The 27,370-nt window shown below is 43.5% G+C and overlaps 1 protein-coding gene across 1 annotated transcript in view; it reads left to right on the top strand.

Annotated features, from left to right (window-relative positions):
- LOC122777647 (cadherin-4-like) overlaps nt 1–24,386 on the top strand; it is a 227,804-nt gene extending 203,418 nt beyond the window's left edge. Inside the window, exons 10-17 of the mRNA XM_044038999.1 lie at nt 3,139–3,324; nt 7,843–8,099; nt 13,791–13,933; nt 18,297–18,536; nt 18,626–18,862; nt 21,505–21,644; nt 21,747–21,911; nt 24,135–24,386. Of these exons, the coding sequence (XP_043894934.1) occupies nt 3,139–3,324; nt 7,843–8,099; nt 13,791–13,933; nt 18,297–18,536; nt 18,626–18,862; nt 21,505–21,644; nt 21,747–21,911; nt 24,135–24,341 (1,575 nt within the window). The 3' untranslated portion in view covers nt 24,342–24,386. The remainder of the gene's footprint in view (nt 1–3,138; nt 3,325–7,842; nt 8,100–13,790; nt 13,934–18,296; nt 18,537–18,625; nt 18,863–21,504; nt 21,645–21,746; nt 21,912–24,134) is intronic.
- Nucleotides 24,387–27,370: the final 2,984 nt, after the last annotated feature.

The raw sequence follows: 27,370 nt of genomic DNA, 5'->3' as shown, positions 1-27,370 counted from the left end.
AGATAAGAAGGCAGCGGGTGCTTATTCGGGGCTGCGTCGCATTACTTCTGTGACGCACGGAGTCGAAATAAAGCGAATAACATCTTTCTCCCTGTTTGTTTTGGCATACAGTTCAGTATACTGAAGCAATGACTGCACTGTGTCTCATATTTTTAACATGATGTTTTGTAATTATGAATAGAGGAGCCACCACGGTGAATTTACTGCAGTGCTCTCCTCCCTTTACCGTCCCCTGCAAAGTTGCTATGATGAAGTGTCCTGTCACTTCTCCTCTCTCTCCTCTCACCTCCCCTTGCCGGCTTTAGTCTCTCCCGACTGCCAAAACTGTGACAGGAGGGTGAGGGTGTTGGCAAGAGGTGTTTTGTCAAGTGCTGTGAGAAAGTCAACTGCACTCTGTGCCAGTCACAATCACAAAGAGCTCCCACCTCCTTCAGTCACCAGATGGATACAGATACAGGATAACTGAGAGGAAAATATACCTGATCAGGCTGAGTTCACAAGACAGTAACTGTGGATTTAGATTTGTGTCAATATTTTCAAACAACACTTTAAAAGAAGCAAATTAAATATTGATTTAATCATTCAAAAATATTGTATTTTATTTTGTTAAAATACACTTGTTCTTTGCGCCGTGGTTTTTTTGTTTGCGATTCTGACCATGGGCGGGCCTTAGGAAGCTGCCTGCTGATTGGCTACTGATGTTTGGAGCGACAGCCCAATGGACCGGAAGTCGTCACAGGCTTTAGTCGCTGTCTGTCTGGAATTTATAATTTTAATCATCTAACATCTGTCAGATTATAAGGCGGGCAGCTTATGGTCAGAATCGCAAACAAAAAACCACGGCGCAGAGAACAAATCACGGAGTTCAAAGAACAAGTGTATTTTCAAACAGTAAAATACGTGAAAAGTGTTGTTTGACAATAGTGACACACATCTAATTCCATACAGTATCCAGCCAAGAAGTGTAAGGAAGAGCAACAGCCTTCAAAAATAGATGCTAATGCTCTGCTGTTAGAACTCACAAAAGATTCATCATGGTGCAATAAAAATAATAAAAATAACGGTCTCTAAGAGAAAGGAAAGGCATCGCGCTGAACTGAATAATTACAATTAGGGGAACAGGTAAAATATTTCCACTTTCAGTTTTTCATGTTGTTATATTGAAAGACATTTTTCATTTCCACCGTGTAACTTCTGTGGCCCCCCCCCCCGAAGAATTATGAGTAATAACCAGAACTGTGACTATACATGACGCATGCCTCGGTGATGCTGAAACTCCCACCCCCCCACTACCCAGATGCAATAAGCGTTTTATTCCATCAGACTGCTGCACATCCATGTTGTGGAGCACGGGAATGTCACCGGGTGACACAAGTTTGGAAAACTACCCCTTATTCAGAATTACACAGATTTTTTTCCTATTTAAAAGTTAGGGAGCACGGCCTTATTACTGCAACACAGCAGACCAGAGCAGCAAATGTGGCATAATTCCATAATTTGATATCAAATGACAGTGAATGAGGTCTACTTGGGACCCACAGATGAGCCGTGGCTGATTTTTTCAGCTTTTTATTGAAGATTTCTGTCAAGAAAAAGTATAAAATTAAGTTGTGTTTCGTGTGTCTGTAATAATACTAGGTGTTACAGAAATGGCTGTAAAAAAACATCAGAAACGTTATGTTTCGTCCCATTTATATTATGAATTAAGTTGTGATTGTTTGTCATATAAGATGACTGGGAACCACGAGTTTAGTTCAAGTCCGATGGTGATATGCCAGTCTTTCTGGAGATTATGTCAGCGCCTTGCACCCTCTCTTCTGAGGTGAGATTCGAGGGAGGAGCTCTGGCACTGGACAGGGTGACTGATGTGACTTTAAATCTCAGCTCTTCTTCTTCTTGCTGAAGATTGTTGAGTGTATGGAATTAAAACCTTATGCCTATTACATTTTGTTGTTATTTCTCACCTAAATGTCGGATACCTGGCGTAATCCCGTCCAGCCCTCACACTTCATAAGGAAATGATGAGAGAATGAATCCTGATAATCAGAGCTGCGAGGGTCTCCTTCTGTTTATTCTATTGAATTGGAATAAAACACACATAAACAAATTTACTCTGGCACAGACATACAACAGCCTGCCTACTTATCCAGTGCAGGCAGTGCAGCAGGACCACCCCGACTTGTCTGTTGTCTTAAGAATGTCACTTAGTCTCTGAACAGCTCTCCTGACGCAGCCCCCTAATCAGCCTGCTGCCGTTGGCTGGAGGACGCGATGGGTGCCAGGCAGGGTATTATGGTCTGTTGGAGTGTTTGGTCTGGGGCTTTGCTCTTTGATATCCTACACCCACATAAGCGGCTCAGAGGCTCTTCCATGCCTGTTACCCACGGTGACACAGTGACTGTGCTACATGCCTGTTGCCTCGGGATCAGGTGAAGACATATCAACGCCCTCTGACCCCCATGAGTTGACTGGTTGTTTGTGTACGTGGAGCAGTTGGCAACTCGTGTTGGACAGTGAAGCGGCGGTGCATTATTTCTGTGGTTGGCTCTTGTTTTTGTGGGTCTCATCCCCTGAGCCTCCGCTTTGATCAATCCCCACCATGAGAGACACATGACAGGCAGCAGCTCCCTCCTCATCAGGCTTATCGGGACAAAGCACATGTGTTTTTTTTTTGCAGCATGGAGACAGTGCTCAATCTATTGTTTTAACTGTCCCCACTGCTGGTGTCCTTCTGTCCTCCTTTGTCACTCTGGATTTCAAAGGAGAGAAAGAAAATGTTGCTCACCAAGAATGGACATGGGCAATGCAGGAAAAAAGTAATTGAAAATGGAACTGTTGCCCCTGTGTGGATGTGCTTGCTGGTGCGCAAATGGTTTTACTTCTTGTTTACAACTCTGTCGTGGTAAAAGCAGGAGCATTAAACTTACTCTACCTGAAAACCATAAAAAGTATCACCGGCTCTGTAAAAACATAAATAAATAAAAAAAAATAATGATAGGCACTCAGTGGCTTTTTGCTAAAATTGCTGCACTCATCCAGCTCAATGGATCCCACAGAACGTCAGCGAGAGTGGAAATAAAGATGTTTTGCAGCAGCATTTTACAAAGTAACCTCTTTTTTTTCCCCTTAATTCTGCAGTTTTCAGGCGAGGTCCCAGAGAATCGAGTGGGTGTTGTGGTGGCGAACCTGACGGTGGTGGACGCCGATCAACCGCACTCGCCGAACTGGAACGCAATCTACAGAATCATCAGCGGAGACCCGTCTGGACACTTCACCATCCGCACTGACCCTGTCACCAACGATGGCATGGTCACCGTGGTTAAGGTCAGACGCCATTCTCGTAACGTTTCAGTGGTTAGGAGGGTTTGAAAACTACACAAATGTGTATATTACACTGTGTCCATGTGTAACTATGAGGTATATTTGTGCACATTATGGAACATTTCACATTTAAAGGTCCAGCTTCCGCAATTTAGGAGGATTCATTGGTATAAACTGAATATGCTACCCCAAGGAAGTTTGTTTTTTTCATATTTTGAAGCGGAAACATATTATACAAACAACCACTGTTGCATACAATAAAGGAAATGGCTGGAGTCTGAGGGCCAGGTCTAACATTCCATGTCTAAGGAGGTAAGTTTTGTCTTCCCCTAATTTCCACATTAGATGACTTGACACATACCTCTAGAGTTACTCTCTGTGGATCGTACGCACCAACAGCTCAACACTCTCCAAGTCCAGTAGAGCTCTGGTAGCTGACATCACACCATGCCCTCTGGCAGGATTCTACACTGTTCACTTCTATTGTTGCTCAGCTCGTTTTCATCATAAAATCATCAAAGGTAACATGGTGGATAGATGTTGTGCCAAAACAGCCAGAGACAGGCTAGCGGGAGAACGTTTTACCAGAACCCAGCAGATCCTGAGAGACGGTGGAGGAGGTTTAGGTGCTGAGAAACACGCTCACGTCGAGCAGAAGAAGATGGAAACAGATTTCGTGGTTAACTCTCTGTTGATGACGGTGACAACAGCGCTATCTTTAGAAATTGTGTTTCCCCTCCTGGCTCTTGTAAACTTTTAGTGACTCTCTGGAGTGAGATAAAGGGAAGTTAATCAGGAAGTTGAAGATGTCAGGATACGGTGGGTCCGGAGTAATGTCCTCTCTGGCTGTTTCCATAGTCGTAAAAAGCATGCAGGGACAGTATAAGCATCAGATATACTCAGTCTGTCAAGTTTTGCGATATATTGGCCAATCTCTGTGGATTTAAAGTGCACAGTGGACTGTGACAGGTTAAATCCAGCCCCAGTCCGGTCATTATGGCGGTTCATAGGGTTCGAGTCATGTGATGTTAGGAAGCTGGAAGTCTACCACACAAAATTGTGAAATGGGACATGACATCGCGTACTCTTGAATGGAAGGCGGGGCCTCTTTCAGGTTTGAACGGCATTGTGGGCACATAAAAAAATGCCAAGCGGCTCTCCGCAGATGCAGAATGTGGTAATTATGACCGCGCTGTACCTTTTTAAAACGAGCTCATCCTGTCGCTTCATGGAGCTCAGTATAGAGGAATGTTCAGTTTAAATGTTCAGTTTTTTCCCCGTTGAATGTCCGATAGCCTCTGGGTTTAAAGCGTAAGCATAAGACAACAGAGTTAAATGGGGACAGACGGAGGTGTTTGCCTTTCATGTGCCCCTTTATGTCCAAATGAGGGATTGTGGGCCGCTGCACCCTTCAGAAACGGCTCATACACTCACACACAGCCTTAAACACAATGGCTGTAGCAAATTACATATTGATTCCTCAATTACAAAGGCAGCGGGTTTTATACACTCATAATGTGCTCGCTGCTGTGGTAAATGACAGCAACAACAAAGCTATGTCTTGTAACAACCTTCTGTGTTCGTGTTTAACCTCTCAGACTGAGCTTGTTCAGGGTTTTTATTAAAACATTCAGCGCAATACACAGGAAATGGACAAGAGAGGAAAAAAGAACACAATGTGATGTTCATCTTGTTTCCAGTGTGTAATACACATGCTGTTGAACGGCCGTTACGGTGTGCGTTTGTGTGCTCAGTGAATGTGGTCATCATGCATGGGGGGCTTTGCTGAAATAACTTGTTTATTTTGTGACCCTGATGACCCAGGTGTATTATCCTCGTGTGTCTGACTCCTGCAAAACCACAGCTCGCGTCCCACAATAACGCTACGCTTTAAATAACATCTCCTTGTAATTCCCACTGTACCCCAAGAGCACCAAGCATTGGCATTTTGCTTCCCTTCATTATCTCTAGATGACTGCCTTTCATAATCCGTTCCTCTGACACCCTTATGTAAAAGTCAGCAGGCAGCCGGGTAGCCTCGAGCTTTCACAGAGACCCATGGGAGGTTATCAGGAAATCAGAAAATAAGAGACAGGACACCTCCTGGGACGAAATATGAAACTGTCTCAACATAGTAAACAGAGTGGCTTAAGCTTGCTCCAGGGAAAGAGACCCACAACGGTTCACATCTGACAAAATCCGATAGGTAAAATCATGAAGCCGTACAAAAAAAACATGTTACCCCGGTGTTCTTATTTTTTTAACAAGATATCCGCGGCGACGAGCGCAGACACATTGACACCCGGGTTTGCCGCAGTTTCCCAGAAGGGACCTGGGCTCCTCTGTAAACAAGGGCTGAGGTCTTAACCAGAACATGTCACACGTTTACTGGGGGATTCTCTCTCTCTGGGGAATTTAAGCGATGTAGTCTCATTCCGCTACGTGTTAATAAAGCCGGTTGGCAAACAAGCGTGGAGAGAAAACACACAAACAGACTCGCTTGAGTCATTAGGATATGGAAATCACTGCTTATGATAAACACTGACGATGACAGGGGGGGGAAGTGAAGAGAGGCGACAGAAAGACAAGATTTCCATGGATGGAGAGCTGCAGACTTGTTTGCAGGGGGGCAGGGGGGGAGGAGTTTGGAGTAAGTATGGAGTATGGCGGAACAAATTAGGTAAAAGGGAGAGAGACAAATGAACGCAGTGCGGAGATGCAAAATGTGATGGCTCATGAGCAAAAGAAGGAAACCATGTTATTGACCTCTCACTCCCCTGGTTTCCCTCGAGGTATACATGCATGTGTGTTTCACTTAGCCTACAGCTATACTCGAGACCTCCCTGTGCTCCCAATACCGCTGGCAGTAGATCAAAGAGCCCTGAGCGTGGTTAGCTTGTAAATGGGTTCCCCAGTGCATCATGGGGTCATACGCGAATCCACACTCATGTGATTTCACTTAAACCTATGTGCATAGACATTGACAGGCAAAATATCAACAGCCACACAGACATGGAGTATCCACTCCTGTGCATCACTGTTCATGGATAACACTCAGTGTATTCACAAGAATTATTTGTTACATGTAAAAATGTTGGTCTGTTGACTATTGCCAGTTGGGCTTAAGCCGGGTTGGGTGCTCTGTGCATGTGCCATGGCTTAAAACACCCAAAACAGTAGAAGAAGAAATAAAACAACAGTGACAAAAACTGGTACATTTGTTGGAGTGATGACGATACAGATTTGTCTGTTATCTAAACCAGAAACTGCGTGATATTAACAAGCTGCAAGCGGACGTATCGCCACCTAGTGTAGCGGGGTCAGACGCACTTAACTCAATAAACTGATTCCCCCGTTACTGCTTGTCTGCTTGGGCAAAGACAGCAGTCCCATTAAATGGCCTATACTGGAGCTCAACTTAACTGTGCATGAGGCAACGCAACACGGAGACGTGCTCACTGTCATTAACATCACAATCAAACACGAGAGACACAAGCCTCGCAGCGCTACGCGTCATCTTGCTTGTGCAGAAATGGGACAGCGGTACCTACAAGCAGTGTAATTGTTGCCTTTTCCATTTCCTTGCTTGGCGTCGCTGTCATCTGAACCCGGCTGCGTAGTCTTCATTAGGAGAGCACGGAACTGTCAGGCTGGTTTAGGCTCATCTGGCAGAGAAGACATATACTGTAAGTGCACTCATTCAAAAAGGCAGAGCCATGTAGACACGCTGTGCGCGTGTGCGTGTGCGTTTGCACGTGTGTGGCTCCGCGTGACGCGATGTCTGTTTATTCTTCGAGTCCTTCATCGTCAACGCGGCTCGACACAAAGTCCTGAGCCCGCGGGAGAAAAATGTTGACAGAGGGTTTTAACACTGAAATTCATCATATTTATAGATCACTTGTGCTTCATTACTTACCAATCCAGTCCAACTTTATTTATAAAGCACTTTAAAAACAACAACGGCTCAAAACAAAGTGCTGTGCATCAGAGGTAAGTAAAACAAATTAAATCTAGAAACAATAGACTGAAAAACAAACAAACAAACAATAAAATACAATAGAAAGAAGAAAAATAAGACATCAACACACAAATAAACAAGTCATACAATAAACCGATATCCAATAAATATTGGATACCTTGCATATGTCATTAATGTATAGTATAAACAGTTTGGGGCCCAGCACTGATCCTTGTGGGACCCCACAAATTATGTCCAAGCAAGTCGATGTGCAATCTCCCATCTTAACATATTGAGATCTGTTGTGAAGATAACTCTTGACACATTCCAGTGCTATGCCTCTTATACCATATCAATATGGAATATTTTCACAGTGAGATGCAAATGGTTATCAAGTAAAACACAATTCATGCATGAAGGTGAACATGATGCTTCATTTGATCCCTCATGTGGAATTGTGTTGTCTACATAACTGTTTTCCATGAGGACTAACTAAACCGCTTGAGTTCACTTGAGTTCTAGTGTTTTTTTACCTACCATTCACATGTCCTTTCCTCCTCCAGCCTGTCGACTTTGAGATGAACCGCGCCTTCATGTTGACAGTGGTCGTCTCCAACCAGGCCCATCTAGCCAGTGGCATCCAGTCTTCGCTCCAGTCCACGGCGGGTGTCACCATATCCGTCCAGGACGTCAACGAACCCCCGTATTTCCCCACGAATCCAAAACACATCCGCTTCGAGGAGGGCGTCCCCGCCGGCACCAGCCTGACGACCTTCTCCGCCTCAGATCCTGACCGACTGCAGATGCAGCAGATAATCAGGTACTGTGTGAAAGTCCAAATGGGGGTAATTGGGGCAAATAAGTCTTACTCAGTGCATCGTAAGTACAAGCTTGGCAGGAATCCCGCCTCATGTGCACCGGAATTGGACAAAAAGCACCTCTTGGATAGGTTCCACGTCAGTAGTTAGAAGTCAAAGTTCAACAAGGGAACTATATTTTGGCATTACCCATCTCTCAAAGTCCTGCTGTGTGAAATATTATGAGCCAGCAGAGAACTCGTGTCTAAGGAGGGTAAGAAGGTTAATAGGGAGCAATAGCCTCTGGGTAATCAGAGTGTATAGTGGTTTGCATGAACACATGCATGCAGGTACACACATACACAGAGGGAGGACAAAGAGAACAGCTGGCTCAAGATCAAATGCCTGACACAGCATAATGTCCACCTGCAGTGTTCTTACTCTCCGCTAAGCCTCTCCGGATTTGAAATGTAAACCAACCTTTAAATGACGAGCAGACCTTTCCACAGTCCTGCTGTCACTGTGGCACTACAGGGGCGTAAACTTGTCACCGTGTTTAATGCAAATGGATACAATGGAGAGTGCAGAGGGCTGTCTCTGGGCGGTGTGTTTCCGACAAGAAATTGTCAGCATTGTTTGGTTTATATGGCAACGTGTCAGTCACGGTAGCTGTTTTAAATAAACAGGGAAATATGGATGCACTACAGTTTTGGAATATTTCATGCCGTGACACTGTATTGACGCTCCGAAGCCGCCGTATCAATATGGAAATGTTCTTGACAGCATTTTATATAAATGGTTATTTTTACCACTTCATAATAAATCACAATATATCGACTTGCTGTAAGTATATCAAAGTACCGTTTAAAATATAATTCAAATTCCATGTATGTAACAATGTGGTCATTATGTCTCTATTATTTTAGATTACCACGTTTCCATTGGTTACAATATAAGTGAAGCTTCCTCGTCAAAGTGCCAGATGAACATTTTCATTAAAGATCCCATAATGCAAATGCAGCGTTTCTGAATGTCTTCACACATTTTATATGTTGGAAAATAGCGGCTGAGAGCTGACAACACAAAAATGACACGTGTAGAGTAAAGAGTTGTGGAGTTAAAACTGAAAATATGTTGATGTTTAAAACCACATACACTGTACAAAACCTTTTCATACAAAAGAAACAGAATGTAGTTGAATGGAATGCTTAGTACTTGTATTAATGATGTTGCGTGAGAAAGAGGGACATCACTGAAATGACATTTTCTTTTAGTTGCAGTCGGTCCCTAAACATCTTTGTTTTTCACCCAAAGTATAGCACCATTTCTGTTCTTGGCCTCCTATTAAGTTATTACTTCCTGCAATCACATGTCTGTAAGTGTCTCCACTCAAATGTACAGAGAGCATTAAGGACCAGTACACTATATTTATATATATATATATATATATATATATATATATATATAGATATATATATATATTTGAGTTGATAACGTGACTTTCTCAATGTGACATTAACACAACCTTCCTCCAACCACCTCACACTTCAGCAGCCTCTTCCTTCTAATTTTCTCGGGGGAAATGGTCTAAACAAATTTCCCAGCTAATTTCACAGCAAATTAGAGTAAATTGGGTGTAAGTTTTAATTTAGATAGACGACAAAGTCACCAGCGTGGGCCCCCACACCCCCTTTCGCTCTCATCCTCACTCCCTGTTGAGTTCACTTTGACCTCTTTGGTTTCCTCCTTTGTTTTGCCACGAACTGTGCGAGGCTCTCGTCCTGTCTGTCAATTCTTGGCATTAAGTTTGGTCTATCGTGTTCTCCTCAGCACGGACCAAATCTCCTTCCTCCGCTCTCACCATCAGAGGGAGGAGGATTTTAGAGAGATGGCAAACCACCACCTCAGTCATTTGGATCCATCTGGGCAGGATCACCATCAATCCCCCGGCTTTAGCCGTTCTATAAGAGGTGTCTTCTCACGACTGCTGTGCAAGAATACTAATCACAGCCATCTCTTGAATCTCCCGTACTCAAAAGAACCAGGAGAAAGTCAGGGGTTTATTCAGAGACTCTTTCTTTCCAATCAGCTAAAACCAATGTAGTAAAGTCCACAGATCTTCACAGATCTTTGCATGGGCTAGACTTTTATGTTTGACGTCACTGCATGTCTATACGTGATCTATTATTCACGTCTTTGCATATGACAAAGAGCTGTATGTCTTTGTAAATGGTTCACTGGGAAACATGGAGAGAGACATGGAGGACACTTAAGAGGGAGCTGTAAGAGTCACAAGTAAGGCGAGGAAAGACTGTGGAGGGAGGGCAGATGGGAACTGTGGATGGCGAGCTGACTCCGGGTCAAGGTTTGAACCTGACAGGTGCTCATCAAAGGAGAGACAGTCCAACAGCATCCTGTTTGAGTGTGGGAGGAGGGAATGTGGACAGGAATAAGGGGCCAGGGGAGCGGGAGCGAGGAATCATGCATCACCTGTCAGACACCCAACCAGTAAGGTCGAAACATGGGACTGGAGACACTGGCATAAATGATTACCCAAACCGCCTTGGCTAAGCCGGAGACATGCATTTTTCATCCTCAGGGTCAGTGGGGGTTTAAAAAATAAATGTCATCCTGCTCCCTGCTGCTTGCTAAGATCACTAACCTGCCAGCCCTAATCATACATTCAGCTGTACTCACACACCATCCAACACCCAAATGAGAGCAACCTTCAAGACGATGAGCTCTCGGTAAAGCACAGAAAACACGACACGGAAAGAGATAACGTACGGTATATCATTTACATTTCTATTTTTTTATTATGATCCCAAACGAACTGGAGTAAACTCAGAGAACCCTTCCAACGAGAGAAAATATTGGCACAACTCTTCATTAAAAAGTTAGCGTTAGGGACTGCCAATTGCCACCAGTAATGTTGACGACAGTTGGGACGTGTAAACAAAAACACTGGGTACTTTTGCGGGAACATTCGAAGGTCCAAAAAAAGCTCCGTCATCTACAGGGTGCAGAAAAGCTGCATGAGCCATACATAGAGAACTACCAGTGTACGAGAGTATAAACGGATAATATCGAGGTGATGGTTGGAAACGAGCTCAGCTGCATGGTCATGTTCATTCCTTTTGTTTTCGTATCAAGTTTATTACATGTGCGCCGAGGGGCTGTTTAGGAGACTTCATTAAAGTCTGGTTGTGAACAGAGCATTCTGCTTTGTGAACAAACCTTTGTGACACTGCTTTTGTGCATCGCTTGTGTTATTGGGCTTAATGCAAAGGAGAGGGAAAGTTTCCAGTGGTAGTTTAGAGGCTATTGCTGAGGAAAAATACTTGATTTTTTTCCGTTTTCAGTCCTGGACAATGAATGAGTCGGGTTTTCTTCTTCCTCATGCTTTTTTTTCTTCCCACATCCGTTGTGATTGTGTGACATTGTCTGGGCGGTTTGGTCCACAAAAGTGAACAAAATCAAATGAAGGTGTGACATTTTTCGTCATTTCCCGCCCAATCAAACTAGTTTAAATTCGCCCTAAATCAGTGTCGTCTGGGGAGCACGTCTCTAAGCCTTATTTATCCTTCATCACTCGACACTTTTCGTACTTGTTGCTCGACAAAACCAATCGATTTGCACATTTTCAATACATATGTTGCAAAGGAAGCTTTCACTTGTTTCCGTGGCAACCAACCATGCACCGCCGTCCACCTCCATCCAGCCTCTGTCATCCCGATCAGTTTATCCTTCTGACAGCTGGTTTGTTTGCATCTCCATCTACTGATAATCAATACATTTCATGAAGTTGTTGATATAATTGTGAAGAAAGAGGTTTTTGAATTTACTTTTGCGCAACAGGAGGCGCGAGACCTGCGAGGGGGTCAGTGCAGTGGTTGGATTGCCGTGACGGTGAGGCTGCCAAGCAATGTGCAGAAAGTCCAGACTGTTGGCTTCACACTACAATTTCTGTAGAATTTTAAGCAGACAAAACACATTATGCTGTGTCAGTGACTTTTACAGGCGCTGGTAGGTTGGCAGGTTCTTTTATTTTGGACAGAGCCCTGACTCCTGACAGTTTAACACGTGTCACAAATGGTCAGACTATTATTCCAAACCGTTTTCTTGGGATTTGGGTAAACTGACCCTTTTATATCCCTCTGATGTCCACCAAAAAAAGACAGAGAGACAGTCTTTTCTTTTAGTGGAGACAGTGAGAGTCCATTTGGCCAACTGAGAAGCAGTTGGACACTGAATATCTGTCGGTATCAAGTCAGTCTTAATGAGGACATTCAAACCAGAGCGTACAGCCACGCTCCTACATCCAAATGCCGCCTCTCCCAGCTCCTCTCTCCTCTCTCACCCATTCCAAATAGTCTCTCTCACCCTTTCATCGCGCCCTCCCACTGTGATGGACCGCACTGGAGTCCTCATGGTGATTTCACAGTCCGCCCGTTAGTGGCTGTAGGTTTTTTGGCGAGTTTGTGTGAAACCATCTAGAGTGTGGGAATGTCATCTCTGTGATCCCTTTCCCTGCTCTGTGCTATGCCTGGGATCATGCCCACTGCCTGCTGGGAAAATCCCACCTCCTTCACTGCAGGAGAGAGATTATACTCTCTGTCAACCCCGTCCCCCCCCCAATCGCCACCAAACCCTCTAGGCTTCTATTCTCCAGCATGTACTGTAAGTAGAAATGTGCATCCGGTATTTAATCAAACACAAATAAACAGGTGGGCTGTATACTGCCAGTAAGTACACAACGATTCAATAACTATAAAAGCAGGGTTAAGGGCAAATCCATTTCAATTTGGATGGATTTAAAAGCTTGGAGTGTATGCCATATAATAACATGGCCTTATTGCCCAAACTGACATTCAGTAAATGAATTTGGATTGTTGGAGAACCCTCGTTGTGTAAGGCCAAGGAGTCACATGTCCGCGGATGATGTTTCACATTCGAAAGTGGGAATCGCAGCGAGGAGAGGTTGGCGGTTTATGAACTCCGTGTCACAGAGGGAATGAGATGACACAGACGGGGGGGGGATAAGAAAATGTATGAATACAAAAGCACAGCGAGATTAGGCGAGGCGGCGCGGGGTGAGCGAGATCAGATAAAAAATCGAAAGTGCGGAACGCGGCGAACGAGACAAACGCCAGAGAAGCGAGAATGGTTAGATCCAAGTGAGATTGAGACTCAATCCTGGCGATGATCCCCTTTTCCTTCCCTGTCCTTTATCCCAGGGGAGCGTCGCCACCTGCTACCGCATCCACTTTCCTGTGTGACGATCAGTTCTAAGATGCTATCATCCTGTCTACAGCGGATACACTGATTTCTTATAGACCCGCGGAAACGTTTGCAAACATGCATCCGCGTGTGTAACTGTCAGGGAGTTTTCTGCATTATGCTGTATGTGCATGTGACACACACACACACACACGCACACACACACAGGCAATGCTTAACAAGGGAGGTAATTGACTTCAGTGCCTGGTACACAGGAGTGAAAAATGAGGTGAAATTGACTGTAGGCTGCAGGCTCTGGAGGAGAAGTCAATGAAGAATTAAACTGTGTGAAGGTCAGGCTGTTGTGATTTTGTGCAGGTGTGTATGTGCAGGCAATCTAAGTATGCACAGACGCAGGAGAAAATTTATAAGTGCTTGTAAACACGGAAAGCCATGGCTCTAACTTCTTCATCGATCCGTCCTTGTGTCTTTAGGTATGCAAAGCTGAACGACCCGGCTGACTGGTTGTCCATCAACAGAACCAACGGTCAGATAGTGACCACCGCGATACTCGACCGGGAGTCCATATACGTCAAAAACAATATTTATGAAGCCACGTTCCTGGCAACAGATAATGGTAAGAGGTTTTTATTCTTTTCTTTTCTTTTCTTTTCTTTTTTTTTTTACAGTGTGTAAAATCTATAACATTTAATGGTGGAGTTTGTATGTTACAGCAGAACACAGGAGACTTTATGTTGCCCTCAGTGATCATCAAAAGATGTTTAGTCTGTCTATTGTGGGCGTCCAAAATAGTTATACATATATATGTATATATAGATATATACATATATATGTGTATATATAGATATACATATATATGTATATATCTATATATACATATATATAGACATATATATACACATATATATACATATGTATATATAGACATATGTATATATCTATATATATATATGTATAACTATATATACACATATATATGTATTATAGAAAAACATGGGTAATAAGAAAAACAACACTTCTTCAACTTACATTTTCACAATTTTTATAAAGATTATATAATTATATCATTTATTTGCCCTGAATCCATCCAAGTATTTTACTCATTTTTGTGCTGATCGTGCGTCATGTATGAGATATTTTCACAGTTTTTAAACGGCCACCTGTTGTTATTGCACTCAGTCGTCTCTTCGTCGTCATTCTCAAAACTATTCGGATTTGTTCAAACCATTATTTGGCACAACATTGTTATCTATAATGCACAAACAGAGCGTTTCATGAATCATGTTGGAAGTCGCTCTAATTAACTTTGAAGCATATTGTGTGGATGCATCTCACGCTCGGGGATTATGAAGCCTGAAAACCTCTGGATTTTCTAAAATATGATCTTTAACTTGAGCTTCTTGAAAGTGCTTCATAAAAATGAAGACATTTGCATGACTTTATAAGGTTGCGAGACCAAGGAAACAGCATTCAACCTCCCCTCTCCTCCCCTTTTCTGAATTCATCCAATATCTATTATTTGCTCTGCTTCAAAGTAAAAAAAAACCAAAAATCAAGCTTAACTGAGCACAAACTCGATCATTGCAAACAAGTAGAAGTAAAGAACAAGAATACTTGTCTTATCAGTGACATGCAGAACACTAGTGTGTTTACTGTAGGTTGAGCCGGCCTTTAGACATTAGGTTATTTATAGGTGTGAGCATGTATAAATTCACCTATTTCTAACACGCGTGTGCGTGTTTCTGTACATGAATTTGCGTTGACTGATGTCAGACACCGTGATGCGTAACCTGCCGCGATGATTGGATGGAAGCGGCGGGCAGGATTAGAGGTTGTTTAGACTCAGTAAACATCTCATTTACACCCTTGTTGTTTACCTCCCTTGCAGTTCCCGGTTTTCACAATCATTTCACTGTGTTACCGTCTTCCTTCTCTCAGCCTGCGTAGGTTTGATGGATTGCAGAAAGTCTCAAAGATGAGGCACAAGCGGCTCAAGTGTGAGAGTTAATAGCAGTGGTGTCGTATAGTAGAGAAAGGAATTGACATGATATACACAGCCATACTTTTGTGTTGCCCTCCAACACGCGTCGGATCTCCGTGACACACACACACACACACACACACTTTCCCGTTTCAGACACATATAGTGCTTGTTTATGTGTCTGTGAGCGCTATTCAAAGAACATACGGTAGGTTTGGAGCAAGTCTTTTCCTCCATGCTCCGCATCTTTGAGCCAGCGTTTAAAAAAAGGAGTTAATACAAATCCTTTTGAGGAACTTACACAAACATAATTATTTATTTAGCTGGTTAAAACCCACATAATTCTCCTATCAGCTGTGGCAAGCTGCTTCCACATGTCCCCCATACATGGCTAGGATTAGCATGGTATGAGCGAAAGTGGAGTGAGTGAAGCCTCGATGTGTGTGTGTGTGCGTGCAGTCCAACGTTATACATGTTGTGACAACCTAAATTATGTTACAGTCTGAGGAGTCATGTCAATCATTAGACTTCAATGTAAAAGATGTTTTAATGATAAATAAGCACGTACAGTCCAATGTAGCCACAGGAACATAATCTATTCCTGAGATTATAGCGTCAAGGAAACTGTTTGTAAGACATTACATTGTTTTAATCATATGAATCTAATATTTCATGTTCACAATAACACGTTAAAGTCTGCTGACACTCATGTCACCTTCTGTGTCGATCATTTTACAAAGTGGATTCTTTTCTTGACAACACATGACGAGACAAAACACAAAAATACCCTTTTTAAAACTCCCCCTTTTGTAAATCAAGGTTATCATAGTATACAATCATTCAGCCATTTTATGGGCATCAGTATGAGAACACATTGTATATTACATACAGAACCTCTGCAGCATTATAATGGGTATTACACGAGAAGCCAGGTGTAGCAGCTAATCTGTAATTTGCAAGCCCGGTTATCTTGTAGAGCTAAGTCAGAGCTGGAGAGCTGTGGCGAAGATTTATGCAATATTAGCAACACGCTATTAGTCATTCAATCCGTACGCTCACGTTACCGCGTTGTAATCTTCGTGACACACAAAATACAAAACCCTGCTCTTCTTCTCCGTCGCCAGAGTTAGTGTACGTTCCAACCACGTATTCCAGAAACGAGGGGTTTGTGGGTATATTGACATCAAAGCCATTTTAAGAAGATGACGTTATTTTTTTCAACTGGAAAAAAAGAACAAACCCCTTAAATGTATCATGAGTTTTAAAGGGTATAATAAATGCCAGGAAAAGAACCTAAATTCGGTCTCTCTCTCTCTCTTCGTGTGGCAAATGTCTTGCTCTGTTGCCATGTTTAATTGGCAGATCTGTCAGCTTTGCATAAATCTTTGTAAATTACATCGCCCTTATCTCATCCCAGAGATGGGCCCTTGGGGCGTTTGATTCCAATGGTTCAGCCAGTGGGGCATGGCGGGGAAATGAGTCGTAATTGGAGGCAGCTAAGTGTCATCACCCCTTGACACACACTCCATAAACAGCTCTGAGCTTTATACTACCAAGTACTCTTTTTTTCTGTTTTCTTCTTCCAGATTTCACATTTGTGTCACAGCACCGTGCCACACAAACACAGTCATGCATTCTTCTCCCCACACTGTTAGCTTGCTCTCGGGGTTGTTTTGAAGGTACATTGTGTACCGTAGTGTACTTCAATGACATGATTTCCATGTGGCTGAAATGGAATATAAAATAATCATATCGATGTTTGTGTCGCGTTCAATCACCTCAACGCATGACTTGTTGTTTCTATTACCACAGAATGAACCCGTTAGGGGTCGAGCAGTTATCAACCTGGTTAATTATTGGAGTCCGATATTAGGCATTTTGCTGATCGTCAGTATTGGTGAATTACAAAGTGCACTACTTGGTAAACCCTTGATAAATTACCGTGGGAATAATACACGGTAATTTATGTGTATATATTGTCTTATGTGATGCCGAGTCAAAGCTAGGATTACTTTTATATTGTTTTGTTTTTTCTTATAAACCAGGAGTAACGATAGAAGTCACAAAATAGACCATTTTTCTTTTATTTTCGTTCATAAAAACATAAAAACTTTAAACTGTGATGTTTTTCCAAATTTCACAATTTATGCTGGGGAAAAAAAAGCATATAAGACACTCTGTATTGTACATTCTTATAGCCTCTGTATATGCGTTTGAAACACTGCTCTGTGTTCTCAGGGTTAATAAAACTCACTCATGTACAAACACATTAACTGTGTTTGTACAGCCCCTTTCTTAACAATGTTAAAAAAAAATGGTGCTTAAAGAATGACGAAACACCCTCTTCTGAAACGAACTCCGCCCAGTGCCGGATTTTCCATCCATCACCAGTGTTTATTAAATGGGGGAGAATGAACCTCGCGCTAATTAGACACGAGCGTGACAAAATGTACCAGTGACACAAGAGAGGACTAAAAAAAGCCAGTGGCAAAAGAAAAATAAGGCTCTGAACACACAACAACAACAACAACAAAACAATGTGTGTGTTGACTGTGTATGTGAGAGACGAGACGTCTGGCGAGAAAGCCCAGTTCTCCACAAATAAATTGTTCAGATTGCAGAGACACGAGCCTTTAGCTACTGAATCATACATGTGGCTCTCATGGAACGGCATAAATACACTCAGACAAGGATTTGTTTGATTGTATTACAGTCATCATTACTGTTCCTTACAGCCCGTCGCTTGGTGATTGGATGTGCCGTGCAATGCGTCTGGATTGACTGAGCTGGTTTGGGGTTTGTCTGTGAGGCTAAAGGAAGCTTCAGCAAAATCACACTCTAAATAAACAGTATTCTTATATTCCTTCTCTCTTTTTATTCTTTCATTATTTGCCTCCCCTCTTTTGGGCCTTGAATTCTTATCCCCACCCCCTCTCTGGTGTCCCTTTCATTTCTTCCATCATCGTGATCCTTTCTTTTTCTCCCTCCTGACTCCCAGGCTTCCCTGCGGCCAGCGGCACAGGCACGTTGCAGATCTATCTCATCGATATTAACGACAACCCTCCAGCGCTCTTACCCAAGGAGTCGCAGATCTGCGAGCGGGTGAACAGAAACATTAACGGTGTCAACATCACCGCTGCCGACGCCGACACCGACCCCAACGCTGGGCCTTTCGTCTTCGAGCTCCCCAACTTCCCCGCCACCATCCGACGCAACTGGACAATCTCCCGGATCAGTGGTGAGGAGAGAAGTCAATGTTTTTGAAAAAAACACGAGCTCACACCTCTATTAATAACATCCCACCTTTCTTCTTTCCTCTTGACACAGGCAACTACGCCCGACTGGGCTTGCGGTACCAGATCTATTTGGAGCCGGGGGTGTATGAGGTCCCTGTGATTGTGTCCGATTCAGGGAACCCTCCACTGTCCAATAAGTCAGTCATCAAAGTGAAGGTGTGTCCCTGCGATGAAAATGGAGACTGCACCACTCTCGGTGCGGTCGCAGCCGCGGGCCTGGGAACTGGAGCCATTATCTCCATCCTGATCTGTATCATCATACTGCTTTGTAAGTATCAACCTCCTCCACTGACACTTGACTACTCTCGTACCCTATTACCACACATCGGTGGGGACGTGTTTATGTGGCATTTACTCCCAAATCAAATGACTGCAACGCTTGTGGGGTTTTATCGGCATAGGGGTGAAAGCAAGACCTGGGTTTCGGCCCGACTCGGCACAGCACGGCTCGACTCTACTAGAACCCTGTTCTAGCGGGGTTCCAAACGAGCTGAGCCAATACTAAAAATGTGAATGTGACATAAGAATCAAACCTGTAGATCAGTTAAAAATATGCGTTAATCTCCAACATTTAGCATTTCTAACATGGAAACAAAGAATTCACGAAGAGCGTCTGGTGTATTTTTGCGACAGAACTGCTGACAGTCGGCGATCGTGAGTCTTTATTTGAGCTCAGTGACTCAGGTCATGCAGGAAGTACTGAACGAATCGTTTTAGTTAACTGATTCTAATGATTCTGAAAATTGAAAAGTAACGACTAACATTTCCGCTAAGCTCCAGTGTGTTGTTGTTTTCCTCTAACCTCATATGTCAGGGGTCGGGAACCTTTTTGACTCAGAGAGCCATGAAAGCAAAATATTTGCAAATTTATTTCATTGAGAGCCATATAATATATTTTAAGACTGAATTTAACTAAATGTGAGTATAATAAGCCTCTGAATTTATTCTTTTAAATAATGTTGTTATAATACTCACCATTAATGCGACTTCTGGTTCTTGTGGACCCTTTTATTGGCAGAACAGCAAGACTTTCTTCGCGCAGTGCGTCACCAGCAGCATATCTTGCAATCACACTGAACTGCGACAAATGACTTACGTCTGTTGACTCATCCAAAGCCAGGGAATAGAACGGTGCTGCATTTATGTCATTCACTTGCGTTTCCTCCACTTCCAAAATCGATGGATGGATTAAAACAAGTGATAATATTTTATGTTTTATCTGAAAAGCCGAAATTTGCGAGCCAGATGCAATCATCAAAAGAGCCACACCTGGCTCGCGAGCCATAGGTTCCCTACCCCTGTCATATGTGATGTCACATGTCACGCGCAGAAGTGGAAAAAACAACTGCTTGTACTTGTACTTGGTTCAAAAGAGGCATTTCATGTGACACACACACACACTTATATGGGAATTTCCTCTCTACCGAACCAAGTGGCGTTTAGGGCGCAGCCATTCAACACTGGCTATGCTGTAACACAACACCGTGAACAATAGTATAATGGATGAACGTCTCGACTGCTAGACTCTTCTCCGCCATCGTTGAACAAGGTGTTTTTTGTCTTCTTTTCCTCGTAGAATAAATCCTCCGCTGCATCCATCCAGCCGCTGATTCATGCCGCTGGCTTATTTGGTTGCTGTGAGCCGCATCGTTCACGCACACCGACAAGTCCCACGGACAAATTGAGCAGAAATAGTTCATATTTTGCGGAGGTTTACTTTACTGATGACTAAAATCTGAGTTGTAAGTCTGTTATAATGACATCCTATTAGCAAAAATAAATATAGCAGGGTTTCTGCTCGGAATTTAAGAAGAATTATTTTGGTTAAAATAACAGGTGTAATGTTTTAGAAGGGTTGGAAAAACCCTCTTATGTGTAATTAAATGTAAAGGCCATTCTCTACAGCCTTTTTGGAGGCCACAATCTTGCACTACCATGTTTCTACAGTAGCCCAAATGGACAAAAAGAGTGTGAGTTAGCCATTTTTAGTGGCTAACTGAGCCCACCCGACTCTTTTGGTACCGCGACCAGTGTATTTTATTTAAATTCTTAAACACTGGACCTCATTTAACTCTACTTCAGTCAGGAAAACTCGTCATAATTAAGCCATTTATTGCAACAAATGGAAATATACTCACACTCACACAAGAAACAAAGGGAAGGAGGAGTGTTTATTCAAATGAGCCTCCTCGGCGTGAGAGTGGCTGTGATTATAACTTATAACGCAAGGCTTCATATCTGTCGCACTTTCAAATGTGTTGTTTTTTTCCTGTTAATGGCGTGCTGTATTAAAACTGAAAACCCCAACATGGAACTGATAAACGGAGCGTGTTAACAGCCAGGTCACGATTTCTACTACTTTCTACCCTCTCTCTTTGCGAAAAAAATTACACATTTAGCAGCCGCTTAAAGTTATTGAGCCAAGTGCATAATGTGCAAAAGGAGAGTGGTTTGGGATATGTGGATACATTCATTTCAACGTTTAATGTATTCATATATACACATATACTTATTTATTTAGGATTTATTAATACAGCTTAGGTGAATTCATTTAAAACAACATTATTCTTGGATATATTCTTTCTATCCCTTGTGCTTAATGTTGCTCTTGAATGCTCTTAAAAAGTCCCGTTATAGATTGTGTTGATCTTGTTGGCGTTGTTAAATAAAATCACCATCTTAGTTTACTCACGTGTATGTCTCAAGGTACGGAAATGTCTCACATTTCACACTAGTTGTTGTCTTTCGGGGTAAAATATGTGATCTCTCAATGACTTCATGACCAATGTTAAAACCTGCACTTGTTGTTCTGTGTGTGTGTGTGTGTGTGTGTGTGTGTGTGTGTGTGTGTGCGTGTGTGTGTGTGTGTGTGTGTGTGTGTGTGTGTGTGTGTGTGTGCGCGCGCTGCAGGCATGGTGCTATTGTTCGTGGTGTGGATCAAGCGCAGAGAGAAGGAGAGGCAGACCAAGCAGCTGCTCATCGACCCCGAGGACGACGTCAGGGACAACATCCTCAAATACGACGAAGAGGGAGGAGGAGAAGAGGACCAGGTGACGTCTCAAGGGACACGCCCGTGTGCGGTGCATGCATACGTTCTCTGCCGGCCCGCTGTCCCGCTCACATCGCCTCTGTGTGCCTCTGTGTCTGTGCAGGACTACGACCTCAGCCAGTTGCAGCAGCCCGACTCCTTGGAGCACATCATCAGCAAACCGCCTGGCGTGCGCAGGGTGGATGAGCGTCCCATAATCCCCGAGTCCCAGTATCCAATTAGACCTGTCGTTCCCCATCCTGGAGACATCGGGGACTTTATCCATGAGGTGATACTACACATACGAGCACACGTGTTCCCCCTCACATTATATTACGGCTCAGCCGCTGAGATGGTGGCCTCTCGCTTTCGCTTCTCTTCGATCTGATATGTAATATGATTACTAATTTGTGCAGGCTGTTTTATATGTAAGGAACAGTGTTTTCTTGGCCCTTTGCTTTCACTGTGTCAGGTTTATTTACACACACACACACACACACACACACACCTACCTGTCACACGTACAGCTACAGCGTTGGCACAGTGATGCTAGAAAATGCTGATTGACAGACTCATGACAACACATTCACACTCGAGGGGTGTCAGCAGCTGTTCAGCTTTGATCCATCCAGCCTTGACTTTCCTCTCCCCCTCGCCACCCTCCCCCCCCTCACTCACACATGTACTCACCTGATAGCGCTGCAGCAGCCCCGGTGAAACACAAACGCGGCGAACACACGGTGTTCCTGCCTGCCGCACACTACACCCCTGGGGGGGGGCTGAGGCTCTTTCTCGCTTTCCATCTGCAGCATCATCTCCCCCGTTTTTTTTCCAGTGAAGTGGATAAAGTCAAATTCCCCCCTCTAGTTTCCCAACCTCCGGGTCAATGGCATTCATTTGTCATCGCGGGAGACAGACGCCGCGCGCGCCACTTCACATCTCGTTCGTAAAAACAGTAATAAAATATTGATGCAGGTTTGATCACACATTATTAACAAGAACGTGAGCGAATGGAGCTCTTTATTTATGAATCTATATACGTGAGCCGGGCCTATTTATGCAGACACTGCGCCTCCTGCCTTTAAAGGGACGATGTAATGCGGAAATACCTGAAACCTGAAGTGTACAGCGACAAACATACCGCGCTATTCTTTTTCATTAAACGTGAGCAAAACATTTTACATAATGTATGTCTATGCACGGTGTGTTTTTCTTTTTTTTTAGAGCGCATATATGCTTTTCCCGGGGGTTGTAAGAGAGACAGAACTGATAAATGTCAGCGCCGGCAAACAACTGCTCCAAGTGCATTTGTTGAAGTACTTGACTTAAAATAGTACGTAATAACACTGTCGACCTCGTGGAAATGTCAACTCGTGAAAGATGATGCATTGTTTTAGACTTTTCAAATACCCACACAAGTGTGTATCAAAACACACACACGTACTTGTGGCTGGAGAGCACATAGCTCCGTTAAAACCCAGTCGTCCCCTTAAATTCAATCAACCCTCGTAGACAAAAAAACAAATGCAGATCGTGAAATCTTAACCCTTTAACACCGAATCTGTACTTTTTTTGCTTATTTTAACCATAACCATTAAAGTGAAACCATAAAATGTCCCGTGAGTATGTGCTTTTGCCCATTTTTCCAGAATAATCAATAATATCTGGCAGTTATTTACAATTTACTGTTCAAAACAGTTTAAAATGAACAAGTTGAACAGTTAAATTTTGAATTTGATCAGTGTAAAACACATGTATGCTGATTTACCAGTTTCCTGCAACAGGACGAGGGAAATTACTGTAATAACCACATGTTGGCTTTGACTTGCAACGTCTCAGCTTTCAGAAACCGTTGTGAAACAACCCTGTTCCTCTCTCCCCACTCTTTATGTTGATGGAGACTGTCTTTTGTGTGGAAAGCATCCTTTCCAGAGCATTTAATGTACATCTGTCCCAGCTGCTGTAGAAATATGGCAATGCAAGACGACAGCATCCATAAAAAAGCATGGCCTATGTAAAGAAACATATTCCAAGGCCAAGAAACCCAAATTATTTTTTATTTTGAAGCAAACATACGCCCTCCTCCTTCCCCCTCAAACAAACCAATACTGTATATGCACATGGGTCATAATTTCTGATTAGGATGATGTCACCTGCGTGGATTTTCTCTCCGGGGCTTGCTAACAACAACTTTAACACAAAATGCTTAAGTTACAGACTGAACTAACATAGTTACAACACACAAAATGTTTTAATGTCCGGCAGTCCAAAGAAATGCAGATTTTGGGGGACTAGGTAACGTAATTTGCCCTATGTCAGCTGGGATTAGCACCAGCATCCCTCACAACCCTCACGTGGACTATAAATGGACGGATGGACATGTTTTAACTGTCATTTCTAATGTAGTGAAGGAAGTTTCCAACATCTTGTGACCGGACAAACTGACCTTTTCACTACTATTTTTCCCTCTGTTGACGTGACCGTGGTCTTCCTTGTCCTTCGTCCTGTCCAGGGTCTGCGAGCGGCAGACAACGACCCCACTGCTCCTCCCTACGACTCCCTGCTGGTGTTTGACTACGAGGGCAGCGGCTCCACCGCCGGCTCCGTCAGCTCACTCAACTCCTCCAGCACAGGGGACCAGGACTATGACTACCTCAATGACTGGGGCCCGCGCTTCAAGAAGCTCGCCGACATGTACGGCGGCGGGGATGAGGACTAAATCTGCCCGGTCACACGCACACACGCACACACACACACACACACACATACATAAACACATGCTTGTCCCGTCAGCTGGCCTGCCATGCTCTATCCCGCTTATGTCCGGGGGCTACGACACCCTTATTGAACACACGTTAACAATGACTGCTTCACACCGACCGACCGACCGACCGACCGACCAATCAAATTAGTCACCACAGAGTCCACAAGTCTGTCTCACACTGAAACAGAAGCCCTGAATTTCAGGCGTCTCCTCGTTTGTCTTTCCAGGCTGTTTCAGTTTAGGGTTCTCAATGTAAGTTCAAGTGACTTCCGTCTGATTTGGTTTCTTTCTAAGTTTTTGCAGCTTTTTTTTTTCTGTCCTCACTCCCTTTCGAGTCGAGTCGATTCCTAAGGGTTTTCACTTGTCCCTCGCTGTCAGCCCCCGCCTGCCTCTCTGCAGAAGCTTTAGGTTGAGCTTCTTCTTGCTTTGTCTGAGAGGAACAAAAGGAGGAAAAAAAAACTGAACAACACAGATATGAAAGCCCTTCCTGCACGGAGGGCCCTGGTTTATTCTTTCTTGAACTTGAATTACTTAGAACAGAAGCACTGTTGTTTAAAAAGTGCCTTCAGTGGTGCGTATCTTAGCAGACTCCCGCTAACTCAGGATTGGTTGCCATTGTCTGGGCGTACATGCCCCCACATGACCCCTGACCCTTTAACTCAGACCTTCCCTTGTCATTTATGTCGTTCTGCAGAGCTGCGGTAGCTGTAGCGAGGTGTCGTCGGGTGGGCTTCAGTGGAGCATTGAGTGGCTTAGACGTACTGTATATAGGCCGAGAGTGAGTGTGTAAGTTATGGAGTTAAGTCGGGCTTATGTGGTTTCTGAGAATCACAAGAAACACACGACGGGACTGTGTCGAGAGAAGAAATGCATCGCGTGTCTTTGTTTGTTGTGGCTTCGATTAGCAGCTTTGTTTGTTTTGCGCGATCAGTATTTGCACATAAAAGCTTGTTACTGAGTTTAAGGTGTAACGAGTGTGTTACCTCTATTGTGTTACTGTATATGACGTTCATATGACGGTGAGTTAAGGAGACGATCATTTTAAAGCTGCAGTGCGTGACTTTGACATGGAGTCACCACGCCCTCTGAGTTTCTCAACACATGGCGCTCTTTATATCTCGCGTCACGCCGCAACATTCCTGCCCCGCGCACAGGAAGCGGGTTCGTTTCACGTCCACACAGACGGAGACTCACTGCAAACACAAGCGTTCCGGGAGTGATTGTCGTCGTAGACTTCTGTATACACACAGATGCTCCCTCAGTCGGGACTGACGGTGTTGTGTTTCCGTCGGTGGAGACCAAACCGAGGCAGAAAGTCGCCAAAGGTTGCGCACTGCAGCTTCAAGGTTTGCATGTTTACTCCAACGCCCGGCGGTTATTAACACGGCACCAGTTATTGTGTGGTGAATGTGTCAAAGGGGAAATATTTAATCTGTACAAACGAACGAGGGGAAAACAAAACACTAGATGATGTTAATATCATTCCACACAGAATTGTGAGCTGCTCTGAGCCTCGCTTTGAGACCCTTCCTCTTTTGCCCGGTTTCTTTTTCTCTCTTTTTTCCCTTTTTGTTGACTCGCTGTTGTTTCGCCACCGTCCGACTTTTGTAACGCACAAAACTTCGGTGCCGGTCGCTGTCACGGAGAGGAGGGGAAAATAAGCCTCAGCCAGGGATTTAGCGCCTTCACAATCTGTCTCTCTTCAGGCAGCATTTCATTCATCTGAAATTTTCTCCTGAAATTTTTGGCTGCAAGTTGAAGAGGTTTTTAGAACGAAGTTAGACGGAAGGGGGGGGAAAAGTCTGTTATGAAGTGGCGCACTTTATCAGAGCAGACTGGAAAAACAGCTAAAGCTTCAGTAATTGTGCTTTAAAGGACACACGTTTAGAAGGACAGTTGTGTTTTGACTTAATGAGGAAAAAAGCACCACTTCCCGTGGGCTTTTTTTTAATCATATTTCAGGCTCCCACGACGACACATACACAGAGAACTGGAGGGGGGAAAAAGAGCTGTAGACTTTGTGTTAAATTATTTAAATATGCAAACCATTTCATGAAGGGACCAGGGAGATGCTGTGAGTGATAGAATGATTTAATCATTCCTGATCTTCTGAGTGCCCGTTGAAATACTTCACGGTGGTAGCCAGTTTCATCTTGACGTGGATTGACCAGATCTTCTATTAATTATGAATATGAATATGAATAAGTGGAGGAAATGTGCATAATGAAAATGTTCCTCAGATGATGTGAAGAGAGGAGTTCCCCCGCTTTGTATCCCGCAGCTTTTCGACTGTTCCCCACGTGCGAAGGTTTCCGTTTAAACAATCTGTAGTTTCCCCCATGTACTGTACGTCGTCACACAGGTGGTAAAAATGAGCCAACTGTGAGGGGGGCGGAGTCATCGACAGGATCCAAATGTAAATATTCATCATGCCATTAAAAAGAGATGAGGATGAAAGTGTGAGGTTACTATAAACAAGGGAAGGGAAGGTCAGAGTGCGATTCATAAGGCGAACAGGGTAGGAATCTCTTGATTTAGTTTCCCAAAGTTGCACCTTGCAGTGAAGAAACAGTGATTTTTCAGAGCGACTGTCAGAGCAGAGACAGAAGGCGCGAGCGGAGCGGTGGGTTTCACCGCTCTCAGCTGGATACGTTTTTATCTCTCCCGTCACAGAATATCTTCACAAAATAAACACAGCTGTTACTTTCTACTATTTGTGATTATTTCTGACATATAAATGTTGTATAAACGGAACTTTTTTTTTTTTTTATATATATATATACATGAGGTGAAATGATGTCTGTGTGGTCTCTCCCTTTTCTTTCACTCGTTTCTTTTCTTTCTTTTTTTCCTTTTATGGAAACCATCATATGGAATATATCACCACAGAAAGCCATGTGCGTTCAAGGGAATCGGTGCGATTCTAAATGAGCTTACAGCCATAGTCAGTCGCGTCTCTGTTCATGTTTATCGTGGTGAAGCGT

This window comes from Solea senegalensis, linkage group LG11 (assembly GCF_019176455.1).
Source record: "Solea senegalensis isolate Sse05_10M linkage group LG11, IFAPA_SoseM_1, whole genome shotgun sequence".
NCBI lineage: Eukaryota > Metazoa > Chordata > Actinopteri > Pleuronectiformes > Soleidae > Solea > Solea senegalensis.
The sequence above is the reverse complement of the archived record's forward strand: the minus strand, read 5'-3'. Positions and strand labels throughout refer to the sequence as shown.